The following is a 25,713-nucleotide window of genomic DNA, read 5'->3' on the forward strand; positions in this document are numbered from 1 at the left end:
CTACTGCCACTGCCACTGCTACCAACATTATGACTGCTGCTGCCACCACCACCACCACCGTTGCTGTTAACAGATAGTGTTTGATGATTAGCCACTTAAGCAATTCTCTTATTCTTAACATTTCTTTCAAGTAAATATTCATCTGATCATAATATTTAACTTAATTCTTTCCCTAATGCAAAAAATATATATCAATTTTTATTGATTGACAAGGCCAGTACAGTTGATAATCTTTGATCCAAAATCCCGCCCCCTCCAAAAAAACCCTTCAATATTTGAATTCCTTTTGAGTGAGCGAAACACCACTAGTAGAAAATTCCAAAAGTGCTCTGGAGGTTTTTTTCCTGGAATTGTGCAACTGCTGCCAGCCATGCACTAAACTCTTTAGCTGCTGAGAGCAATGTCACCCTCTCTGGGTTGTGTAAAAGTGTAATAACTAGATTTGTTTTTGGTGAAATGAGAAATACTGTCTTCAAAGTGAAACTGTTATATGTTGCATGAAACTGGTCTAGAGTTAAGATTGTATAAAACTACCATCACTATTTATGCATAAGCTGTATCATCATCCTCATCCTCATCATCCTAATCATTTAATGTCCACTTTTCTTAGCATTCATGAGTCTGATGAAATTTGTTGAGGCAGATATTCTATGGCCAGTTGTCCATCTTGACACCTGTTTCCAAACAGTGTAATATATCCATGGTCTGGCTCATCTTTCATGGAAGACAGGAAACAAGCTAATTTACAATCACCATGTGATGTTAAGACATAGGCACACACACGATGGCTTTTTTCAGCTTCTGTCTTGCAGATCTACTCTCAAGGCTTTGGTTGGCTTGCGGCTGCAGTAGGGGGTCACTTGCCCAAAGTGCTGCACAGTAGGACTGAGCCCTAGACCATATGGTTAGGGAGCAAGCTTCTTAACCAGTTTATGACAGTGGTTCATTTGGTTGCCTGCGCGTGGCAATGGTAATTGCGCTGATTGAGGTCAGCACTCAGTGCGAGATAACATTCGGCGTATATTTATGTCAACCACTTTAGTGCAAGTACTGTTTATTTACCTAAACTATATCCGGAATAAGATCACTTGTCAGATCAACTTCCTGTATTTACAATCACATGAATTCAAAAACTGACTTTAGTGTGGTAGAGTTCAAAATGGGGAACCACACACAGTAGTATATCACATTGTAAACAATAGCATCCAGTTTCCTTACATTTCCCTTTTGCTTTACATACTGTGCATATCTTTGAAGCATCTGTCTTCTCGGTGATCGGGGGAAACAGTCATGGAAAATATCCACATTCCTTCACCATGCAGTGAGGCAAGAGTTCGCTGTGGGGATGTCCACGTGTTCTGTACTTTGGCAGGTCTGATGCTACTATCATATCATGGAACAATAGATTCCTGAATATCAATCCATACCTCACACCACCAAGCATCTGCCAAATCAAATGTGAGTTCACGGCACACATGTCAACTATATACAAGAAATTTTTTTGTACCATTTCACAAATTTTCTCACCAATTTGTGTCATCGTCAGCTGATCTGAGTGATTGACCCCACCTATCCCTTCGTTGTTTGAAGCAACTACACTTGATTTCATTATGGCATTACCATCTGCATCTTGTTTCCTAATATCCTTCATGCTTGCAGAATGCATGTTTTTCCTGTGCATCCTCACAGTCCCACAGGCATTAGTCCTCCTCACCTGCAGCTGCAGGAAGAGGTCTGGACTGGAAAACCAGTTGTTCATATAAATATTGTAGCCTTTGTGAAACAAGTTTTCATTCAGCAACAATGTGGCATAAGTTGACACTAGAGTAGACGCTGGAAGATCCAATCTGTCTCGATCTGTGTAGATTTTGTAATTTCACATTTCATCCATCGAAAAACTTATAGAAGATGTCAACTATTTTAAAAGGGTTAACCGTACAAGACTACACCTATGCAATCGCAGAATGTTATATATGACTGTATGGTAAGAAGCGTGCTTCCCAACTACATGGTTCTGAGTTCAGTCACACTGTGTGGCACCTTGGGCAAGTGTCTTCTACTATAGCCTCGCGCCAACCAAAGCCTTGTGAGTGGATTTGGTAGACGGATACTGAAAGAAGCCTGTTTTATATGTGTGTGTGTGTGTCTTTGTGTGTGTGTTTGTTCCCCCCCCCCCCCCCATCATCACTTGACAACCAGTGTTGGTGTGATTGCATCCCTGTAACTTGGCAGTTCAGCGAAGAGGCCAATAGAATAAGTACTAGGACTTAAACAGTAAGTTTGACAAAAGCACTTCAAGGCAGTGCTCTGGCATGGCCACAGTTGGGTGGCTGAAACAAGTAAAAGAATACACACACACACATGTATATGTTTTGATGATTACTGTTGATTTCTGTAACAGGGAAAAAATTATTTAATTGCTAAGAGCAATGTTAAAAACCATGGAGAATGAATTTCCTTTATCAAATGTCATAGACCAAATGTCAAAGAAGCATTTATATTCTATAGCAAAGAATCAGATTGAATTTAATTTCACATTTTGGTAAGTTTATAAGTCACTGTCATGTAAGTGTAGATATATGTGTGCATTAATTTAAGCTGTTGAAATTTCACCATCATAAAAAAAAAAAATTGCTCATTAATAAGTATATTTCTTCATGCTAAATGAACCTCTGAAAAAAAAAAAAGGATTCATTCAATAAATATATTTTTTTTAAAAAGCATTGTAGTTTGCTTGAAGCATTGTAGTACAGAAGTAGAAAATGAAAGAAAAGAAAAATAAGGAAAGCTTCTAACAATGCAAAAGCGCATCTTCAGAAGAAAGCAGTCCAAAATATGTGTGTTTACATAGATTTCACTGTGACTATGACTAACATACGCCACTGCTACTGCCACCACCATGGGAAAATATATTAGAATGACCACAACCAACAGTTGGAGAGTCGATCCAAACACCTAGCAATTTAAAGTAATGAATTCTATGTAAACATACATTTCTTTGACTGCTTTCTTCTTAAGCAAAAGAGACCAATAGAATAAGTATTAGGTTTAAAAAAACGTACAGGGTTTGATTCGTTCCACTAAATATTCTTCAAGGCAGTACCACAGCATGGCTGCAGTCTAATGAGTGAAACAAGTAAAAGATAAAAAGTGTGTGTGTATGTGTGCGTGCATGCATGTGTGTAACTTTGTCTTGACTTCAAGTGATTGTTGTATAAGAGACATCACCATTATACAAGAGATGTTGTTTGTTTCCAGGCTACCATGCTAAACAAGTTTGGTCATGGAGAAATTTTACCTTGCTTAGAAATAGGTGACGGTTGGTGATAAGAAAAGCATCAGATTTTAGAAAATTTGCCTCATAACATTCCATCTGGCCTATGTAAACATGGAAAAGGCTACATTAAATGATGATGATGATGATAAAAATGGCTTCTCCTTGTCAAAGCTGGCTTATCTCACATTATTTCCACTCAGGCTTTCCAACTCATTCATCATTCTTTCACTCATCAGTCATATTGTGGCCCAGGCTCTGCATTAACCACTTTTCTTAGTCCTTGCTGTCTGCATTAATCTTCTAGTATTTCCTGTCTGCCTACAGTTCTCTAGCTGATGCCAACTTACAAGTTTGCTTGAGATCATGTCAATTAATAGAATGGCCATTTTTTGGTCATGGTCTAGGATTGCTGCAATGTGTAGCACCATCCTAGGGGTGAGAGCAGCACTCAGTAGGGCACAAATATGAGCTTTCTGGCTCTGAAGAATAAAATCAGGCTTTGTCAATATAACTGCTCTATAAATCTGTGGTCTTGCACTTAATTTAGAAATTAGTCCTACTCTCTGTAATGAATACTTTATTCTCAATCAAAGCAAAGTTCATAATTCAATTTATTCTTCAAATGGTTTCTTTTCAATTTTGTTTCCAAATGTCTTTTGATATAATCAAACTTCACTTCTCAATTCAAATCTCAGAGGTTTCAAATTCATGTTGAAAACAATGTTTTTAATAATATTGTGTGGAGAGGTGGTGAAAAAGTGCCAAGCTAAATGCTTTGTGATATTTCTTTTGTATCTTTTGCTTATGAGTTCAAATTCCTCTGTTTCAACAGCTCATGAGTTCAAATTGCTTGTGATTGGAATGCCACATGCAGATTGTTACAACAAACAAATGATATAGTGTTTTAGGTTCTACAGTTCTACCTAACTTTTAACCCTAATGTTTCAATGGGAAGTTGAATTAACTAGTGAAAGCTGTATGCATGTGACCAGCAGGCAGAATACTGAACAGTTTTTTTTGTTTCTCAAGATTTACATTTTGCCAGGGTTAACTTCATCTGAGGTCAGCAAAATATATAGCCAAGCCTAAAACAAGAAATATGATATTTAGGGAGACTGATACAATTTATACTGTTTTTTGAAACATGTTTCTTGATGTGATTCATTCAGTTTAATACTTAATTTTCATTTTATTTTATAGTTCAAGAGAAGAGAGTGATAATATAGTCCAGTGGTTCTTAACTGGGGTTCATATAAGATTTTGTTGTTAAAATTTATGTGCAAGACATTGCTTATATTTCTAAAATACAAAATATTTTAACATTTTTTTATATAATTCTTAATATTTGATTATAAAAAACAGTAGTATTCTTTATACAGATCAAATGGCTATGGAGATCCAGAAGAATAAAATAGGAATCAAAGGGATTTCATAGGCCAAAAATGGTTGAGGACCACTTGCGTTTTTAATATAGTTAACAAAATAGTTGTCTGGAAATTGAAACTGTTCACAGACTTAGTTTCACTAATAACTTGCTATCACAATACAATATCAGCTACAATAGTATTCGACCCTTATATGAGAGTCACAGGTGGTAAAATGTATTGAGTATCAGCCTAAAGAATGAAATATCAGCTGTTTGTAACCCAACACTATCTCTGCACTATCCCAAAATCATGACACCTAACTTCTAAGGGCTCAACTTAGGGCTATAGAATGATTACCTCCAACTGTTTTCAGTCATGTTTGTTTGTTTGTTTGTCCATGGACAAGATATCTGAAGAGCCGCTGGATGGATTTGGATGAAACTTTCAGGGATGTTTGGCCTCATGACTAGCACAAACTGATTAGATTTTGGGATTGATCTGGTGCCGGACAAGGATTCTGGATTATCTTTCTGTTTCTTAAATTTAATTTTTGAGAGTGGTTAGGTTCATTTCTAGTATTCTCATTTGTGAGAGCAGTCGAGTTTATTTCAGATATTCTCATTCTAAAAATCATCTCTGGTTAATCATTGAGAGGATGTTGGTGTTGCTTTGGCAAAGGTTTGCACTTTCTGAGTGCTCTTGTATTCAATTTGTTTTTAAGACACAGTTTTTTATTGGGGACAGGATCAATCAATGTGGCATATTATTATTAGAATTGTTAGCACACTGGGCAAAATGCTTAGCGGTATTTCATCTGCTGCTACGTTCTGAGTTCAAATTCCACCGAGGTCAACTTTGCTTTTCATCCTTTCGGGGTTGATAAATTAAGTACCAGTTGAGTACTGGGGTTGATGTAATCAACTATCCCCTTCCCAAATTTAAGGCCTTCTGCCTATGGTAGAAAGGACTATTATTATTATCATTATTATTGTTGGGACTCAGATGTGAACTCAGGAGGGGAAAGATACATAAATAAATATTACAAAGCTTTTAGCTTGGCACCTTCTGCCTAATATTACAAATGATATTAATCTGCACATCAAGGATCGGTGAACTGGCAGAATTGTTAGCACACTGGGCAAAATGCTTAGCAGCATTTTATCCTTCTTTACGTTCTGAGTTCAAATCCCACTGAGGTTGACTTTATCTTTCATTCTTTTGGGAGTCAATGAAATAAGTACCAGTTGAGCACTGGAGGTTGATGTAATTGACTCACCCCTCCTTCAAAATGCTGGCCTTGTGCTGAAATTTGAAATCAATATTAATTTGCACATCTAACTTAACTTGGCAACAGGCACCCAAGCACTGAATACCAAATCAAAAGTCCATCAAACCGATTAGACATTGCTAACTGTTTAGTCAGTGTTAAACTATATTGATTTGACAGATTTTTTGGTCTAGAATTTGGTGCTTGGGTGCCTGTTACTGATGCTGCGCAATTTGTACTGAAATCATGTGATACAATAGTCTCATCAGTTGGTGATGATGAAATTTCATCAAGCAATATAATCTATACATTTTAGCACCTGATGTCTGAACAAGAGGATTTCTCAGGACAATTACTGCAGTCTATGGTGTTCTTAACAACACATTGAAGTTAAGTTGGATGTGCTAATCAAATCAATATTCATTACAAATATAGCTTCTGTTACTAATAGCTAATAAATAATATTGTTTTTGACATTAATTTGAAGCCTTTGAAATATGAATTGAGAAGTGAGGTTGATTATATCAAAAGGATATCTGAAAAAATTATATAGAAATCATTTGAAGTGTAAATTGAATTTAAATCATAGACTTTGCTATGGCTAGCCAATTGAGAACTTACTATACATTTCAGTGAATAGTACTAATTTCTGCAAGAGCTCAGACTGTTCCCCTTCTTATACCTCAAGGGACTACCCTAACACCTTGTCATCTTTATCTTTCTTTCTCTCCATCCTTATTACAACCAGCCAGTCAGATATAATGCATGTAGCCATGTATCTTCTACAACAAGAAATCTGTTCTGGCCCTTTCTTTCATACTTTAACTTTTCATTACTTGGCATAAAGCTGTCCCCACCTCTTAACTGTAATTCCATTCATTTGAATGGGATCTTAGTTTTGTGAGCCACATGGCAACTTCATTAGTGCTGTTGACAGGAGAAAAGCATCCAGTACACTCTGTAAAGTTGGTTGGTGTTAGGAAGGGTATCTAGCTGTAGGAACCATGCCAAAACAGACATCGGAACATAATGCAGTCTTCTGATTCATCAGATCTTGTCAAACCATCCAACTCATGATGGCATATATATATTATTTTATTAAAAGAGTTCCAACTCTGTCTGTTTTTCATGTTTTATTTATATTCTTGTAAAATTAATGTGGGATATAGAATATGGAATATATAATATATAATATAAAAATGGATGGTACAATGAAATGACGTATTGAATGTCTTATTGAATATATGGAATATGTCTTATTGAATATATGAAATATTGAGTGTTCAATATAAAGGCGAATACGTATTTTCAATACCTTTTGGTAATTCATCATGGCCGGTATCTGACAGGCACTGTGGCACATTGATCTATTTTTAACTCATTTCTCTTATATTACTTGAAATAGTTCATTAGTTATAATATACATAATTGTATTCTACATTTATTAATTTCATGTCTCAGTAACAATATCATTATGTATGAAACTTACAACTACTGATGTAGGTGTGGTGTGAAGAAGATGAAATTCCATGGTATCATCCAGTGTTGAGAGGTTATGATATCAGGGGTTTTTGGTTCTTCAGATGTCAGCAGCTTCCAATACATCACAGAAGTTTGAGCAGACAGTTCAGAAACATGGGAAGTAGGTCAAGTAAAGTAATGACTTTAGAAAGTTTTTCCAAGTCCATGTGATTAGCAAAAAGAAAGAGATTTGACTTTTATTGCACAAAGGAACTAAAGAGTTAAAAAAGAATTGTTGAAAAGCTGCCAATTTTGAAAAATGTGCTTGTGGGGAGCAATTGCTCCCCTTGTTCCTCTGACAAGTACTCATTAGTTTATATGTAACAGAAGATACAAGTTGTCAATGGCATTCCTATTTTTTCTTGTGGGATTTGAAATTGTATTGCAGATTTGGTTTACTGAAAATGTACTCTTTCACTGCAGTTCTAGTTATGAATAAAGTATTTTCTGTCTTTTACATTCTGAGTTCAAATTCTGCTGTGGTCAACTTTGTCTTTCATCCTTTCAGGGTTGATGAAATAAGTACCAGGTGAACACCGGGGTTGATGTAGTTGACTATCCCTCTCTCCACATAATTTCAGGGCTTGTGCTTATAATAAGATTGTAATAAGTTCCGAGTTCAAATACCTCCAAAATTAACTTTACCCTTCATCCCTCCAAGATCAGAAAGAGAAAGTACCAGTCAAATACAGGAATTGGCTAGCCTCTGTGCCATAAAATGCCTTCATTGTACACAAAGCCAGCTTGCAGAGATAGAGAATCTAGTTGTTTAAATCGAATCCAGTAATCCTACACAAGTGTACCCACCACTCGATTTGTTTCCTCATAACTTCCAGGAAAATGGATATTTTTTTAATGAAATCTTTTATAAATACGCTGCAGATTACAGTTATATCAGAGATGAATGTGAAGAATTCTTTCTGAGAGTAGGGTGAGGAGTTTCAGAAAATTCACATGAGTTAGCTTTGTTTCCTTATAACTTTCAGAAAAATGGATATATTTTAATGAAATTTCTTAAAAATACCTTTACAGAGCGTGTAGATTATAATTATATCGGAATTTAATATAAAAACGAAAATTGGTGGACTCGTACACATACGCACTAACACACATCACAATTTTTTCAAAAATTTCAAGTTTCATTTTGTAGATATATATGACATGTGTCAGTATGCATGTGTACGAGACCACCAATTGTTTTACATATGGAATTCTGATATAATCGTAATCTGTACATTCTCTGAGGTATTTGTAGAACATTTCAAAAAAAAAAAAAAAAAAAAAATTACCCATTTTTCTGAAAGTAATAACGAAACAAAGTCAACGCATGTGAATTTTCCGAAACTCTTCACTCCACCCTCGGAAAATATTTTTGGTAAATTTTCAGATTAACACCCGCATGATTTTCACTAGGGTGTTAGGGTCAGGGTTAGGGTTTTAGGGTTAGGTTTTAGGGTTAGGGTTTAAGGTTAGGGTTTTAGGGTTAGGGTTAAGGAATTCCGTCCCTAACCCTAAAACCTTAACACTGACCCTAAAACCCTAACCCTAACACCCTAGTGAAAATCGTGCGGGTGTTAATCTGAAAATTTACCATATTTTTCACCACAAATTCCGATACAATCGGAATCTATATCATCTGAAGCGAATATATAGAAAATTTCTTTAAAAAATATCCAGTTTTCTGGAAGTTATAAGGCAACAAAGTCGAGGGGGACACTCGTGTAGCTATGCCTCGAATTCCTATATCAGCAATACATAATTTGAGGAAAGTCGAAGTCGATACTGTCAGGGATCGAACTCTGAACCGCGACGCAGCGACTAGCTATCGTATAGTATCAAGTTCAGCGTGGTGTTCGTACGTTATGTTTATAAATACACGTCGGTAACAATAATAAAGGATAATTTCGTTAGTCTGATTAGCGCATGGTGACCTATTGAAGTTAATAACAACAACAACCATAATTAAACGACAGCGAAACAATAAATAAAACCCAGGAGATGACAGTCAAATATGTAAGAAAAACTAAAGTTCAACTGTCACCGGTCATCCTGAAAACAGCAGCTATTGTAATCGATATCTGAGAACAAGTGAAACTGAGTTCTCCTCTTCTCTCTCTCTCTTCGCTGCATCGTTTTCCGTCGCTGTGCCAATTTGGTGCTTACAACCAGCCTATTCTAGAACATCAGTTTCTTTCAAGCGAACACCTAGTAGTTCATTCCATCATTCCCACAGTAGGTCTCCCGCAGGCGCTCGCTCTTCAACTTCTACAAAAACATAAATTAAAAAAAAAAACACCCAGGAAAAATGGCGGAAATTTGTGAAAATGAGATGCATGAAGAAAAGGTAAGTTATAGGGAACTCGTTGCTTTAAAATTCTTTAACTTTCATTCTTTAAATTTCATAAGTAATTTAAATATTCTACCTTACATATCGACGGTGGTATAATGTTTAGCACTGGTTGCTTTGAGTTATTTTAAGTTGAATTAATCACTACGTAAAGTTTGTGCTTGAGAGAGAGAGAAAGAAGAATGAAGAACTTAGCTGTCTGCTAAAAGGCTTGGGAGAGAAAAAATGTAATAATCCGCTTGTTGATACCACTTCGTTTTGTTAACCCCCTCTTTTTTTTTTTTTTAACAACCTGTTTCTTTTTTGACTACTGTGTTTTCTCCGACTTATGTTACAACTTGACTATTACTTATGGAACATTCTAAGTATATATATATATATATATATATATATATATATATATATACAGAATAACAGTTTGAAATCCCCGAATAAAATCGTAGGTAGTTAATGGATTTACAAAATCAAATGATCAAATTGTGTGTATACATATATACAAGCGTTACATCTTTGTGTACTTAGAGTCGGAATTCCCTTGCTTGTCAAGGTGTTTGACAATCAAAGAAAATGACTTTATATGCTTTACATACAATCGAACATTAAACATTGATTGAAACGTTAGAAGGTAATTTGTAGGAGAAATATTACAGAACACGAAATAAAATTGCCATTAGACAAGAAGTAATGTTTAGAATATGTTTCTATTAATTAAGGAAATGAGTTTTAGATTTTAATTAATCATCAGTTTAATGATTTGTTTACCTTTTCTCGTCGAAAGGCAATAACATCGATTGCTTTTTTCTTGTTTCCCTCGTAATAACGATATTAATAATTGTTTTTGATAATTCTTTCTATCTGTCATAGTAAAGAAATACTGTCTGCAATTATTAAAAGACCAAAGTCTTCATTCTAATAATCCTACAATACCTGATCTTTCAGCCTGTGTCAGTTGATAATAAACACAAATTAGTTGTCATCAGTCTATGTGGCTTAGCTGTATTTCCCTTTCTTTGACTGCTGCCACTGATAAATCGTTAGAGATGGCCACAACATTTGTTGTGGTGATTGCTTCATCATAACAGCTGTCTGTTATGAATATCAACAATGATTGATTAACTGGGGGGAATGCTTATCGAAAGCAAATCGATTCTATAGGAAAATGAAAATAATTTCTTTTAAATATTGAAACTGTATAGCAGCAGGTCACAAGACAGAGATATAATGTTAATAATTTTAAACTTGATGATGACGACATTTGAAAGTATTGTTGTAAACAAATAAATGTGTGTATATTATGTTCGAAAGGATACGTTCTATTTTATTATTTTTTTTTGCTCGTTCTCCTCTCTTTCTATAATTACTTGCCTTCTGGATACGTCTAAGCTATTTATTAATTTCCCCCCTCAGTTTGGTCAGTTACCAATGAACTAAGAATGTTTACCGTAACCTGACATTATTCATTTCCGTTCCTACACACACCAGCGCGTAGGTATATACGTGACACACACATATATATCTATAAATACATGCATACAACATATATATATATCCTGTATATATATATATATATATATATATATATATATATATATATATATATATATATATATATATATATATATACGTTGGAATTTAAACATATATATATATATATATATATATATATATATATATATATATATATATCCTGTATATATATACATCTATCTATCTATCTATCTATCTATCTATATACACACACACATATATACATACACGTATATATATATATTTGTATACATACACATATATATATATATATATATATATATATAACACGTACGTATATGTGTGTGTGTGACAATAATGTAAAGTATCACTGGAAACCGAGAGGTTAATACAATCGACTGCCCCCTTCCTCAAAATTCGAAGCTTTGTTCCTCCTTTGTTGGGTATGACGATGGTTTAAATCAGTGGTTCTCAGGCAGCGTCCATATGGCCCCTGATGGTCCATATATAATTTTTGGGGGTCCACTCAACAAAGTAGTAAAATGGGAATCCACAATAGTATTTTAAAGGGCCCTGAAAAAAAATTTGATTTAGAATGTATTGTAAGAAATAGCTAGGTTTCTTCCTCAAACATTTTACATAGTTCAATTTACGCGAGTTAATGTGTGAAAGACAAAACAAGAATTTTATGAAAAGTTTTTGTAAAACTAGTTTTTAATCATCAAATGGCTATAGGGGTCCACCAGAATAAAATAATAATCAAAGGGGTTCATAAGATAAAAAAAAATGGTTGAGAACCCCAGGATAAAATGAATTGCTAAAAAAAATGTACGTCGTCTATAATGAGGCGGTATTTACACGACAAAGTTACGTACTCTTAAAGAATTATGAAAACTTCTATGTTTCATCAGTTGTAACACGAAAATCCAATACAAATTATTGATATACTCTACGGTCCTTAAATCAAGGACGGTTTCGAGTAAGTTCCGTAGCCAAGATTTCCAATTAAAATATTCCGCCGGATACATATGTAAGAAGTAGTAAAACCGAAACAAGGAAGATTAAAGTAAGTCGGTGTAAATTAACAAAAGTGAGCCTCAACGTGACTGCTCGACCTGCTGGTTATAGTGACCAAACCTCGCTGTAATCACATACTACTGCTTTAAGAATGGAAAGGAAAGACACGATGCATAATGTGGTTCTAGATATGGAGTGTGCGGATAAAAAGACGGGATGCTTAGTTTAAGAACCAGAGCTTACCTGGGTTGTAAAAACTGAAATATATTTGCACATATATTTTAGAATAGGAGAGCATTATTTCAGTTTCGAAAAATGCTTGATTTCTACTGAAATAATTTGTAGAACGCCCCCAACTTTTTGTCAACCCACTCCTGACATGTACATCAAAGGCAGTTTAGCTGCTAGAGTACTTTCACTATGTGTGGATGTCTTGGAAATAGCGACAAGTTGTTTATTTCACTCAGCCGTGATACTTTTGCTATTCCTGTATTTCGTTGAAACACCAACTTAACTCTTTAACCGTTTATATATAAATATACATTTATCTGTCTGTCTATCCATCCGTACGGCTATCTGTCTGTCTAAGTATCTATCTATCTGTCTGTCTGTCTGTCTAAGTATCTATCTATCTATCTATCTATCTATCTATCTATCTATCTATCTATCTACACACACCCACACACAAACCCACCCACACACACACGCACATGCAAAGAGGTTATATTCTGTTAAGAATGTAGTAGAGTACAGTATAAAGCTTGTCCGCCTTTGGTTGCATAACCAAACACCTGCAAACCTGGAAACAATTGTAGTGATCACAAATAAATACCCAACTGAACTCCTTTTTGTTGACTCTAACTTATTCTCTCTTTTACTCTTTTACTTGTTTCAGTCAGTTGACTGCGGTCATTCAATTATATATGTATAAAATATATATTTGTATATTTCATTATAAGAGGAACAACATTGTATTTTCTTCAGTTAAACTCTTTCAATTCAGTTTACCACAAGTAATTAACTATAAAATTGAATATTATCACCTGCAGATTTTCTTACTAGTAATATGATTAATAATATTGCTCTTGCAGTCAAAATTTTAAATGAATAAAGGCTATTGTTATAGCTATTATAAGTTTAGATAAATGAAGGAAATATTGTTCTTATACAGCAAAGAAATTTTTTTTTGGCCAGTACCCAATCACACTGAGATCAATCACAGTGATTTTATGTTACAGAACAAGGAAATCTATGAAATAATTACAGAACATAGCTAGACAAACTGAAAGCTAAAGAGCAAAAGTGAAAGTTAATAAATAACTTATGGAAAGTCCCTTGAGAAAGTAAGAACTACTTTTGCGAAAGTCAAAACAATAATAATCCTAGATCACATTTAGTTTGAATGAACATTCCTGCAGATGATGTTTTAAGATCCGTAATGGACTATAATTCTAATTTCAAAATACATAGGGGCAGGCATGGCTGTGTAGTAAGAAGTTTGCCTTCCAACCACATGGCAAGTGTCTTCTGCTGGAGCCCTGGATTGACCAAAGACTTATGAGTGGATTTGGTGGATGGAAACTGAAAGAAGTTCATTGTATCATCATCATCATACATCTATTTTCCATACTGACATGGGTTGGATGTCTTGACAGAAGCTGGCAAGTCAAAGGACTGCACTAAGCTCCACTATCTGTTTTGTCATAGTACAAGACTCTTGCCCAAGGAGCCACGCTGTGGTACTGAACCCAGAACCATGTGGTTGGGAAGTAAGCTTCTTACCACACCGCGATGCTTGCACCATATATATATATCTGTGTGCAATAGGTCAGATGTACTTTGAAGAAGTATTTACACAGCTTTATGTTCTTCCTAATAGTGATCATAAAACTCTTAATTGCAGGTGTTAACTGAGAGACTGCATAATGCCAGTGGCCAGATTTCAACTCTTTTGCTCTAGTCCTAAATTCTTAAGCTGGGTGTGGTGGAATTCAGAATTCTGGGGGAAATTGCTTTTTGAAAAACAAAATTTTAATATTATTTGTAATGTTTTTGGTAGATTTATTTTCTTTAATGTTGATTTTTTTTTATTAACCCTTTAACCTCAAAATTAAATTTCATGACCATTCCAATAATGATGTTAAATATCAAACAAAAAATAGAATTGGTATTTTCTGCAAGTCATGTTGTCTCAATAAACTCGAAGCATCTAAACAAAAAAATAGTTTCAAACATGACCTTCCTCAACAAAAGATAGACCGGTATATAAAGCTGTTTTCTGCAGTTAAGGATAATGAAATTTTGAGTGGATATATCTAATTTCTGCAGTAAATGAGTTAAGATTGTTAATGTCATGCAATAAATTGTATTGTGTACTAGACTGTATTGTGTGGGAGGAAATTGAGATGGTAAATTGGTAAATGGTGGGATACAGAAACAATAAACAATAAAAGGATAAGAAACACTGCTCTAAGCCATTATACAACTCTTCCACATCTCTACCTGTAAAATGTGCCACCTATACTCTTAACAATTTCAAACTATTCTCTTATGTTAAAAAAAAAAGTAAAAGTATTTATAAGTGATCTAACATTTTGTAACTTGAATAGCAAACCACATTACTGTTAGCAAGTTGGAGTTAAATCTTACTGTTTATGGTAAATGATACCTAAGATCAGGCAGCTTACTTCCTATATAACTCTGTTTGCCTGTAACTTGTATGTGTTACTTGTGTGTGTGTGGTTTTTGCTTTTCTAGCAGACTTGATGCCATCCTATCTTTTGCCTAATCATTAATTTTCTCACCTGGTCTCCGTACTTACCTGGTGTATTACCATCCACAGAAACTGCTGTGTTGTAGGGAAGCAGAGAGAGAGAGAGAGAGAGACTTCCACACAAGATTACTTATATCAAATTACACTTGCAAATAAAGCATGACAGCATGTATACCAGATCTATTTATATATGCTTTAGAGAATTGCAAATAAGCATGACAAGTATACCACATTTATTTATATTTGTTTAACAGAATGGAGTGCATTTATAATAAGACACCAAGCACAATTTGAAATTGGATGTAAATGTGCATTCTTTTTAATTAACCCCTTTGTCACTAACTCACCTGTGACTGCCACTGTTTCTATGATAGAAACTTCCTGTTTTTAAGTAATCAAAGTTAAAACCTTCCATCAAAATTTCATGTTAACTTATATTCCGAACAGCATCTTCATAATAACGGATTTTTAAAAATTAAAACTCTTCATTGTTTCAGAAGTAATTGAAAAAAAAAAAAACCTGTATTTCAACAGAAATGTGGTAACAAAGGGGTTAACAACGAATCAGTAAACTCAGCTTTATTGATTTAATTATTATTGAATCTTTATTAGTATCTCTTTATCCTTTTCATTTTCTATTCTTAATTTTAATTACGGCATTCAATGTTAAAAAGAAGGCAAACTAATTTGAATAAGTTTATCAAAAATAACTAGATCATTAAGAAGCCACTTATGGGAATAATTTTTCTCATTCTTTTTTTTCATTTATCATATATTAATATCATTTAGGAAAATTCTTTTTCATAGTTCATGATCAGCATGTTTCTTATTTTTCTTCAAATCATGTTAAAATCTGTTTTTTCACACACACACACACACACACACACACACACACACACACACACACAGACACACAGAGACAGACACACACACACACACACACACACACGCACACACACACACACGTTTTAAATATTACTTCTCTTTATAAGAAAAGAAATGAATATCAATCAGATTGAGCCAGGAATCAGTCAGTTTTCAATGTAAGATTGTGTTGTGTGATAAAATTGTACATTGTTTTGATCCACATTTTTAACGTACAAACACACACATTTGAAGTATATATAATATATATGTATATATATATATATATATATATATATCATGCCAGCTTGGAAGGCAGATGTTAAATGATGATGATGATAATATATATATATAAGTGATAGGCTTGCCTCGATCCTTCAGGGGTAGTCTGAAGCATCCAAGCAACCAGGGGATGTTTAAATCCGGAGGCACTCCTGGGGATCACCTGTATGGGTACCGTCTTGGGAAGAGGGCATCCAGAGGCAGGTAATTTACTGCTTAAACTGTAGTTTATAATTATATAAATATAATTATATATATATATATATATATATATATATATAGTGCCCCTGAACTGGCTCTTGTGCGGGGCCGTCGTAGGATTTTCAAGCGAGATCGTTGCAGGTGCCCCTGGACTGGCTCTTGTGTGGGTGACACATGAGGTTTTTCGAGTGAGATGAGCGTGGCCGTTGCCAGTACCGCCTGACTGGCCTTCGTGCGGGTGACACGTAAAAGCACCCACTACACTCTCTGAGTGGTTGGCATTAGGAAGGGCATCCAGCTGTAGAAACTCTGCCAAATCAGATTGGAGCCTGGTGTAGCCATCTGGTTTCACCAGTCCTCAGTCAAATCGTCCAACCCATGCTAGCATGGAAAGCGGACGTTAAACAACGACGACACCATCCAACCCATGCCATCATGGAAGATGGATGTTAAATGACGATTATGATGATATATTTATATACATACACACACACGCACACACACACATATATATATATGTATATATAATTGTTTACTTTATACAAACACACACACATGCAGACATTTTAGGAAGTTAATTGTGATGGCTGGTCATAGAGTGACCATTGGTTTCACACCTGTAAAATACTTAGCCTTACTGGTGACTAGTCAGACTCAAATGACTGAAGAAGCATGCTCCTTCAGCCATTTCAGTCTGATGAGTTACTAAGTGCTTTATAGGTGTGAAACCAATGGTCACTCTATGACCAACCATAACAATTAAATTCCTAAAAAAATATATTATTGCTCTAATTGCGCTTCTCTTTCGGATATATGAACTACTGATGATGTACACACACAGACACACACATATACATATATGTTATATTTTATACACATACACATCTTAAATGATGAGGATTATGATGATGATGATATATATATATATATATATATATATATATGTGCACACACATACGTAATTGTATATTTTACACTCACACACACATATATATTTTATGCACAAACATACATATCTTAAATGATGATATATATATATATATATATATATATATATACTAGCTGACATACCTGATAATTCCTGGGACAGCGGGTTTTATCTCTATGTTCCATTCTCATAATTGTTTTGTTAATCCAATAACAACAATACAAGTATGTAGCCCTTAAAACGGTTTTTGTGCATTTACAGAGAATACCCAACTGTCTTACACAGGATCTTGTTTTTAGGAATTCCCAATAAGTTATGAATACCCAAATTGTGAAGTCAGTTTTGTAATAACATGAAATTAATTACCTGATGTAAGAATTCAAATAAAGTAGCCCTGAAAAGGGCTCTAATGTGTTCCCAGAGTATATAGAACTTAGGAGGAAATACTAATAAGGTATGTATACTAAAATCGTGAAGCATGTTACATAATAACAGGCTAATCAGATATGAGATAATAACATTTCAAAGTAAATAACTCTGAAAAGCGCTTTTGTGCGTTCCTGAGAATATTACCCTCAGCGGTGCTAGTGTTGCTATATTTGTAAATAAGTCACTAACTGATATAAGTGGATCTATTGTTTAGGAAAATTCTATTTACTTATTTAAGGGTTGTACTGGATAAATTGTGAAAATAGCTCTAACAGTTCAAATACTAAGAAATAGGCATACTCAATTTGATTTATATCAAATAATTTAAGAAAATGGATGGGCTATTTCCCTTGGCTGTAAAAATATATTAGATATATATAAGGATCACTTCCAGGAGCCCTCATCGATTTTTTCAACAATTTTCATGCCATGAGGTTTCCAGACATGAGTTCTACTCATATGTCAAGTTTCATCAAAATTGATAAAATGATGTAGGAGTTAGCTAACAACTCCACAAACACACCCACAGACAGAATTTCCCACATATGTAGTAGATATATAGACATGCATACATAATTGTATATATAACACTCCCACACACTCACCCCCCCCACAGACCCCCCCCCCCCCACATATATATTTATAATTTACGCACAAAAATACACATCTTAAATGATGATGATAATGATAATATATATATATATATATATATATATATATATATATATATATATATAAAACATTCCTTCATATCATACTTTAACATCTCATCACCTGGTACAAAACCATCTCCTTCAATACTATTTCCCACCTCATTTGAGGTCAAGGTCTTGTCTTGCAAGTTACTTGGTGACCTCACTGGTGCAGTGCCTTGTACAAAGCACCAGTACAGCAGAGATTGGCACAGTCTCCTAGCTCACCAGCTGATGTCAAACTGTCCAACCTATGCCAGCATGGAAAATAAATGTTAACTGGTGAGGATGATAATGATGATGATATATATATATGTGTGTGTGTGTGTGTGTGTATATATATATATATATATATATATATATATATATATATATATATATATATATATATACACACACACACACACACACACACACACGTACACACACAGGGGCGAAGGGTAAATTGTTGCCGTTTTATATTTTTAGTTTCGTGCATGCGCATTGTTTGTTTTTGATTTTGTTGACTACACAGTATAGTAGGGGCACTGTTTGTGAGAAAAACAGCACCATGACACAATTTACTCTGCCAATAATTTGGAAACAACATGGTGTACTGCTTGGCATTCATGCCGGAAGCTCCAACATGAACAGATGGTGAACAAACAGAACAACCATTAGTTTGCTGTGTTACCAAAACATGTACCAAGAGTGATAAAAACCAAACATCCAGTCAACATCCTGGTGTTTGGAGTGATTACTAGTGATGGTGACGTTATGCCGCCATTCATCTTCCTACATGGCCTCAGACTCAAGATGGAGGCCTACATCTGGCCACCTAACTCCCCAGACTGCCACCCCCTTGATTATTATGTGTGGGGTGCAGTTGAGCGAGAGAACAACAAAACTCCTTGTAACACCAAAGATGAACTCAAGGCAAGGATTATGGCAGCATTCACCAACTTAAACAGGAGACCATCCGGAAGAGTTGCATGGTTGAAGCCAATGGCGATTTTGTTGAATAAATTTACTCTTTAATATTTCAAGGTATTTTTATGTAATTTTGGTAAATATGTCTGTTAAAATGAGATGTCAATGTTATTTTCATTTTTGCATAATTTAGACAACAATTTGTTCACTGCACCCTGTATATATATATATTGGGTTGTTTGGAAAGTTCTGAATGTTTTTAAGCTAAATCTTTTAATACTTCATTGAACACACCTGAAACATAACACAGTTAAAACTTTGGCATTGCTTGAAATAGTAGTGCGTCCTTTCTTTGTTCCTGACTGAAAATAGATTTATTTTTTCATTCTGGTTACCCTTCATTGACATTTGAAATGGATAACCAAAAATTTCGTATTCAAGTAATGCTTTCTTTTTTTTTACCAAATGTTGCAAAGACTTGCAAAAACATTAGTGAATCAACTGTTTGAAGCTGAAGCGTTTAGTGTAGATGACAGTTGCATTGGAAGATCTTCAAAATTGGATGAAGATGTTTTGAAAGCAAAAGTCAGAGAAAACTCAAATATCACGACTAGAGAACTTGTAGAGGAGTTGGAAGTTTCTAAAAGTATGGCTCATGAACACCTAGGATACAATTCTTGCTATAATGTATGGGTCCCTCACAAACTCTCAGAAAAGAGTTGCTTGGACCAGTATTCCATTTGTGATATTCTTTTGAAATGGAATGAAAACATGCCTCTTTTGAAACAACTTGTGACTGGAGATAAAAAATGGATTGTATACGAAAATGTAGTGTGTAAAAGATCCTGGAGTTTGTGTTAGGATCCTCTAAAATAGCAACCAAAGACAAATATCCATGCCAAAAAAGCTATGCTTTGTGTTTGGTGGGATCATAAAGGCATTATTTATTATGAGCTTCTCCCACAAAACCAGACCATTAATTCTGATGTGTGCTGTCATCAGCAGGATAATTTGAATAAAAAAAATAAAAGAATTGAGGTTGGATATTTCCAATAGGAATGAAGTTGTGGTCCAACAAGACAGTGCCCGACCATGTGTGTCTTTGGCTACCCAAACAAAGTTACATGAATTTGGCTGGGATCTCTTACCCCATCCACCATATTCTCCTGATATTGCGCCATCTGACTGCCACTTGTTTTTCTCTCTACAGAACTCATTGCAAGGAAAACATTTAAAAATTTAGATGGAGTCAAAATGTATCTCGATGACATTTTTTTCTTCAAAATCTCTCAAATTTTATGTTGATAGAATATTGAAATTGCTTGATAGATGGGCAAAGGTCATTAATAATAATGGAAATTATTTCATTGGATAAAATTTATTGAAAGGTCAACTATTTATATGCCTTTTTGCATATTAAAAAAAAAACACTCAGAACTTTTCGGACAACCTAATATATATAAAAGACAGATGTTAAGTAATGATAACAAAATGATGAGTGATTTAGATTTAAAGGAATGTGGCGATAAATATTTCCTATATCAACTTAAATCATAACATTTTATTCTAATAGAAAAATATTTGATTATTTTTAGAGGTTGGAAGCAACGTTCTTGAATTGGATTCAATAATTTTTTTGCTTCAATGTAAATTTCAATAACTATTTCACATTAGACCATTCCATAAATATTCCATTGCCTTTTAAAGTAATTATTTCTATAAGCATTTTTTAGCTTGTATTTGTTTTTCTTTTTTTGGAAAGAAATTCTGATCCACATAGTAAGTTGGTTTTTCTGTTAATTTCTAAAGTTTGGCACTTTGTCAAAATAATGTGACTACATAATTGTCTCAAGGTGTTTTATTAAAGGGGTTAATGAGTTATAATTTATAGTGTTTACATTCCCTCTGTTGTTATTGTTATATAAAGTCAAGCCAGTCCTCACTGAGTATGACTATTATCAAACGTGTTCCAGCTATGACCATCCCATCTTATTCTAGAGTCCTGCACATTTGTGTCTACATAAGTCAATGTGTTCCCTTTTCAAGAGTCCGGTGTAATTTGATGGCAATTTGGCTGTGATTTCTAGCAGGTTTTGTAATCAAACAATGGCTCTCTTATTGGCTTTTATTCCTTGTGTATGCATCTTGGGTGTCTTCAAGTTCATTAATCCTTTGGTCACCATCTTTCAGCTGAAATACACTGCCTTTGTTTCATTAAAGTTTGAAAATAACGATGAATTTAGTAAAATAACTTTGCCATTATTAAGCTGGTGTTTAGAACATAAATTAACATGATATTTTGGTGGAAGATTTTAACCTAACCAATGCATTTTTCAGATAGTCTTATTACTTAAAAAAAATGAAATTATTGTTGAACCTAGGACTGAATGGTGAATACATGTTTAGTTTTTAAACTAAGTGAAATGGGTAACACAAGAATGTAGCTCTGAAAATGTCCCAAGTTCTCTCATATATCTGTATGGTTTTGCATTCTTTGAAATGTAAACACGTATTCAACTATTATGTATTTCTACCTCTCATTTTCTCTAGATCCACTGCAGGTTGTTATATTAGTCAAGCAATCATTATTCATTTTAACGTCCCTTTTTTTCATACTTACATGGGTCAGACAGAATTGATTGAGGCAGATTTTCTTTCTTGTCACCAACCCTTAACCCTTTAGTGTTTAAAGCATCCATATCTGGTTAAAATATTCTATTTGTTTTATGTTCAAACTGGCCAGATCTAACTTTTCACACCTATCTTACAGTGTCATTTTAAAAATAAATAATCAGATCATTGAAATTTCAAAGTTACAAGATAATGCATGATTAATTGAAAACTAATTGAAAATTAATTGTGAATAAATAAGCATTATCTTTAACAGAGCATGAAAGCACATGGCTTAGTGGTTAGGGTATTTGGCTCATGAATGTAAGGTCATGAGTTCAATTTCCAGCTATGCATTGTTTCCTTGAGTAAGACACTTTATTTCATGTTGCTCCATTCCACTCAACAGGCAAAAAATGAGTAGTACCTATATTTCAAAGGGCCAGCATTGTCACACCCTGTGTCACAATGAATCTCCCTGAGAATTACATTAAGGGTACATGTGTCTGTGGTGTGCTCAGCCACTTGCACATTGATTTCATTAGCAGGCTATTTCATTGATTGGATCAACTGGAACCCTTGTCGTCGTAACTGATGGTGTGCAGTTAGTTAGTTATCTTTAACAGAGTAATATGAATGTTAAACGGTTAAATGTTTCCAAGAAAAGTAATATTTCTTCATGAGCAGACATGTTTTCACAGAAGATTGGAAACAAGGGACACCTCTTGTACGACAGTGATGCATGTTTACAACTATCACATGATGTCAAGACAATGATGTACATGCATATATGACAGGCATTTTTTAGTTTTCATCTATCAGATCCACTTACAAGGTTCTGGTCAGACTTGGCTTTATAGTAGATGACACTTACCTAAGGTTCCACATAGTGGGACTGAACTCAAAACCATGTGGTTAGGAAAAAAACTTAACCATGCAGTCATAGCTGTGCCCCCCCCCCCCCCCAATCATAAGATATATGTTGAGTTAAGCAGACATATGAAAATACAAGATTCACATATTAAAAAATATATATAATCTAGTATATGTACACTCTCACATGCATATGTACATACACATAGTAGTGAGTTACACATCTTTCAGAAATGATAAAAATAATATCCTTTAGACAAAAATAAATCCTGAAGAAAAGTAAGCCTACAGATACAAGTTTCTTATTAATTTTACATTCCTAAAAGTATAAATAGCTTTGTAAATTCTTGGAATAAGAACAAGATGGCTGAGGAAAAAAATACCTCTAGGGAGAATTCTTTGTACTGAATGCAAATATGGTAGGGTTTCACATATATAATTTAGAGAGTTGTAAAACTTCGATGAACAGATTATACTAGGAAATTTTTGTCCAGAACACCCACTAATAGTTTTCAAAATTTAATTTAAGAACAACAAAGAAGCGAGATGACTCTAATAAGATCAGCTTATTGAAATTTTTGCACATCCATAGATCAGTCATGAAACTTTCTGAATGACACATCTAATAAAAAATTACCTTAAATTTTTTAGTAATGTAGCTTGCCAGATAATATGTCTTATGCAGCCTTTTCTGAAAAAAGGTTGCACATGCCTGCTATAGACAGTGCCAATTGGAGTGGATTTTTGTCTTTATGTTTAACTGGTGAAAGGAATAGACATGTTTGTGTCTTATTAGACTTCTGCATTGGTGAAGATTCTATTTAGCTGTCAAGAATAGGAGTGATCAGGAACAAAGCAAAACAAGGAAAAATAAAGATATTAACAGTAAAAACAACAGCATATTCCCAGAAAAAACTGTGTATTCAACAAGATACATCAGAAACCATTCAACAAAACCATCCTCAGCTTCGATGGTAGACCTGACATGACCATAGAGATGGCTGTTTGCCAGGGTTGTATAGCTCCTCTATCATCCATGCTACCTGTCACAGCTATGCCACAGCTCCCACTCCACAAGTTCTTGGGGGTCTTCAGCTGGTCCCCATTAAGGAAACTTTAGATACAGTAATCCTGAGGATTCAAGTGTGGGGAGCTAGAATACTTGATCATGAAGGGGGTGACATAAGCACACAGTTTTCTTGAGTTTTACCAGACATGAGTTGCCCTCTCCTCATCATATAGGACTTTGTTTTGGGACCTGTTGGACAAACTTGATCATCATACTGATGCCTGGCAGTTTAGACTGTATCTTCCTCTTGACCTTAAAAGACATGTCCCTGCCAGAGGACACTAGCTTTTTCCTGACCATAGACACAAAGGACCCAGTTGCATTTAAGAAGCTAGTGATCTCTGAATCACTGTGGTCAGCAGCAAGAGTCATGTGCACAATATACCTTTTTATTTCTCATTCCAGATTGGAATCACCAGTGTAGTTGCTGTTGTCATATGTGAAAGACAAAGATGAAAGTTAAAATTTGGCATTTGGCTCATGCCATGTAACATTACATAAGGCTGTCTTCCAGTTACAACCCCCTTATATTTGTTTATAAATATTCAGCACATCGTGTATAGTAATAGAAGTAGAGTAATGGACCTAATTATGAATATCAACAATAAAACGCAATAATATGGCTGATGAAGATAATTTTGGAGCATTCTGTATATGGAATACAAATATGGTCAATATGGACAGTGCAGATTGCAGTGTATCTGGAAATCTTTAATTCAACTACGTATTATTTTGAGAATGAATTATATGAAGTATTTTTAGTATATGCTTACTGTCTACATTTCTGTGTTTTAAAGATTTGCCAATTCTGAACTGTTGTTATCAATTCTATATTAGGTAATGAGTATTGTTCCTTCACATTTATGTGTATGTGTATGTGTGTATATATATATATATATATATATATATATATATATATATATATATATATATATATATTACCATCATTATCATTTAACACCTGTTTTCCATGCTGGTATAGGTTGGATGGTTTGACTGAAAACTGGTAAACTGGGGAGCAGCACCAGGATTCAATCTGATTTGGCATGGTTTGATCCTTGGATCTTACCTTTACACATACACCCACCCACATACCTGCAATATATTATTAACAAATAACACCTAATGGTTATTTTTCCTTACTGTGAACTCAATGCCTAGATTCTAATGAATCCTCTAACTAATCTCTCTCTCTCTCTCTCTCTCTCTCTCTCTCTCTCTCTCTATATATATATATATATATATATATATATATATATATATATATATATATATATATATATATATATAATTTATGTCATAAGAACTTAGAAACTTTGAGAGAATGTGAAATAATTCTCCTTTGAATGGTGAAACTTGAAGCAGATTAAAATAAATAATGGATTAAAAATAAAAACCCTTTGGATAGGAAAAGTTAAAGGCTGTCTTTGGGATTTGAACCCAAATCTTCTGTAAACATAGCAAATGTTCAACCATTGAACCAAAGCAATTCTTCAAATTTCTCTCACCATTTTAGAAACTTTATTCTTAACAGTGAGAATTGTGTGTTGATGCAATGGTGGAATGTCTGTTATGTTTACCGAGTCCCATGGGCAGCCTTCAACTTTTTCTATCCAAAAGGGTATTGAGTTAAAATAACTCAATATTTACTTGCTATTATTTATAGCTTTAACTAAGGCAGTAAGCTGGTAGAACTGTTAGCACTTCAGGCAAAATGCTTCGTGGTATATCGTCCGTCCTTGTGTTCCGAGTTCAAATTCTGCTGAGGTCGACTTTGCTTTCTTTCTTTTGGAGTCAAT

General features: G+C 34.4%; 1 protein-coding gene across 3 annotated transcripts in view; it reads left to right on the forward strand.

The window, feature by feature from the left end:
• The first annotated feature begins 9,265 nt into the window (after positions 1-9,265).
• LOC106877942 (ADP-ribosylation factor-like protein 6-interacting protein 1) overlaps positions 9,266-25,713 on the forward strand; it is a 95,339-nt gene continuing 78,891 nt past the window's right edge. The window contains exon 1 of one of the 3 annotated variants that reach the window (XM_089345853.1): positions 9,266-9,776. In XM_089345853.1, the coding sequence (XP_089201979.1) occupies positions 9,738-9,776 (39 nt within the window). In that variant the 5' untranslated portion in view covers positions 9,266-9,737. The remainder of the gene's footprint in view (positions 9,777-25,713) is intronic. The other 2 variants (XM_014927022.3, XM_014927021.3) reach the window with 2 other exon arrangements.

Source organism: Octopus bimaculoides, chromosome 2 (assembly GCF_046866305.1).
Source record: "Octopus bimaculoides isolate indiv1 chromosome 2, ASM4686630v1, whole genome shotgun sequence".
Taxonomy (NCBI): domain Eukaryota; kingdom Metazoa; phylum Mollusca; class Cephalopoda; order Octopoda; family Octopodidae; genus Octopus; species Octopus bimaculoides.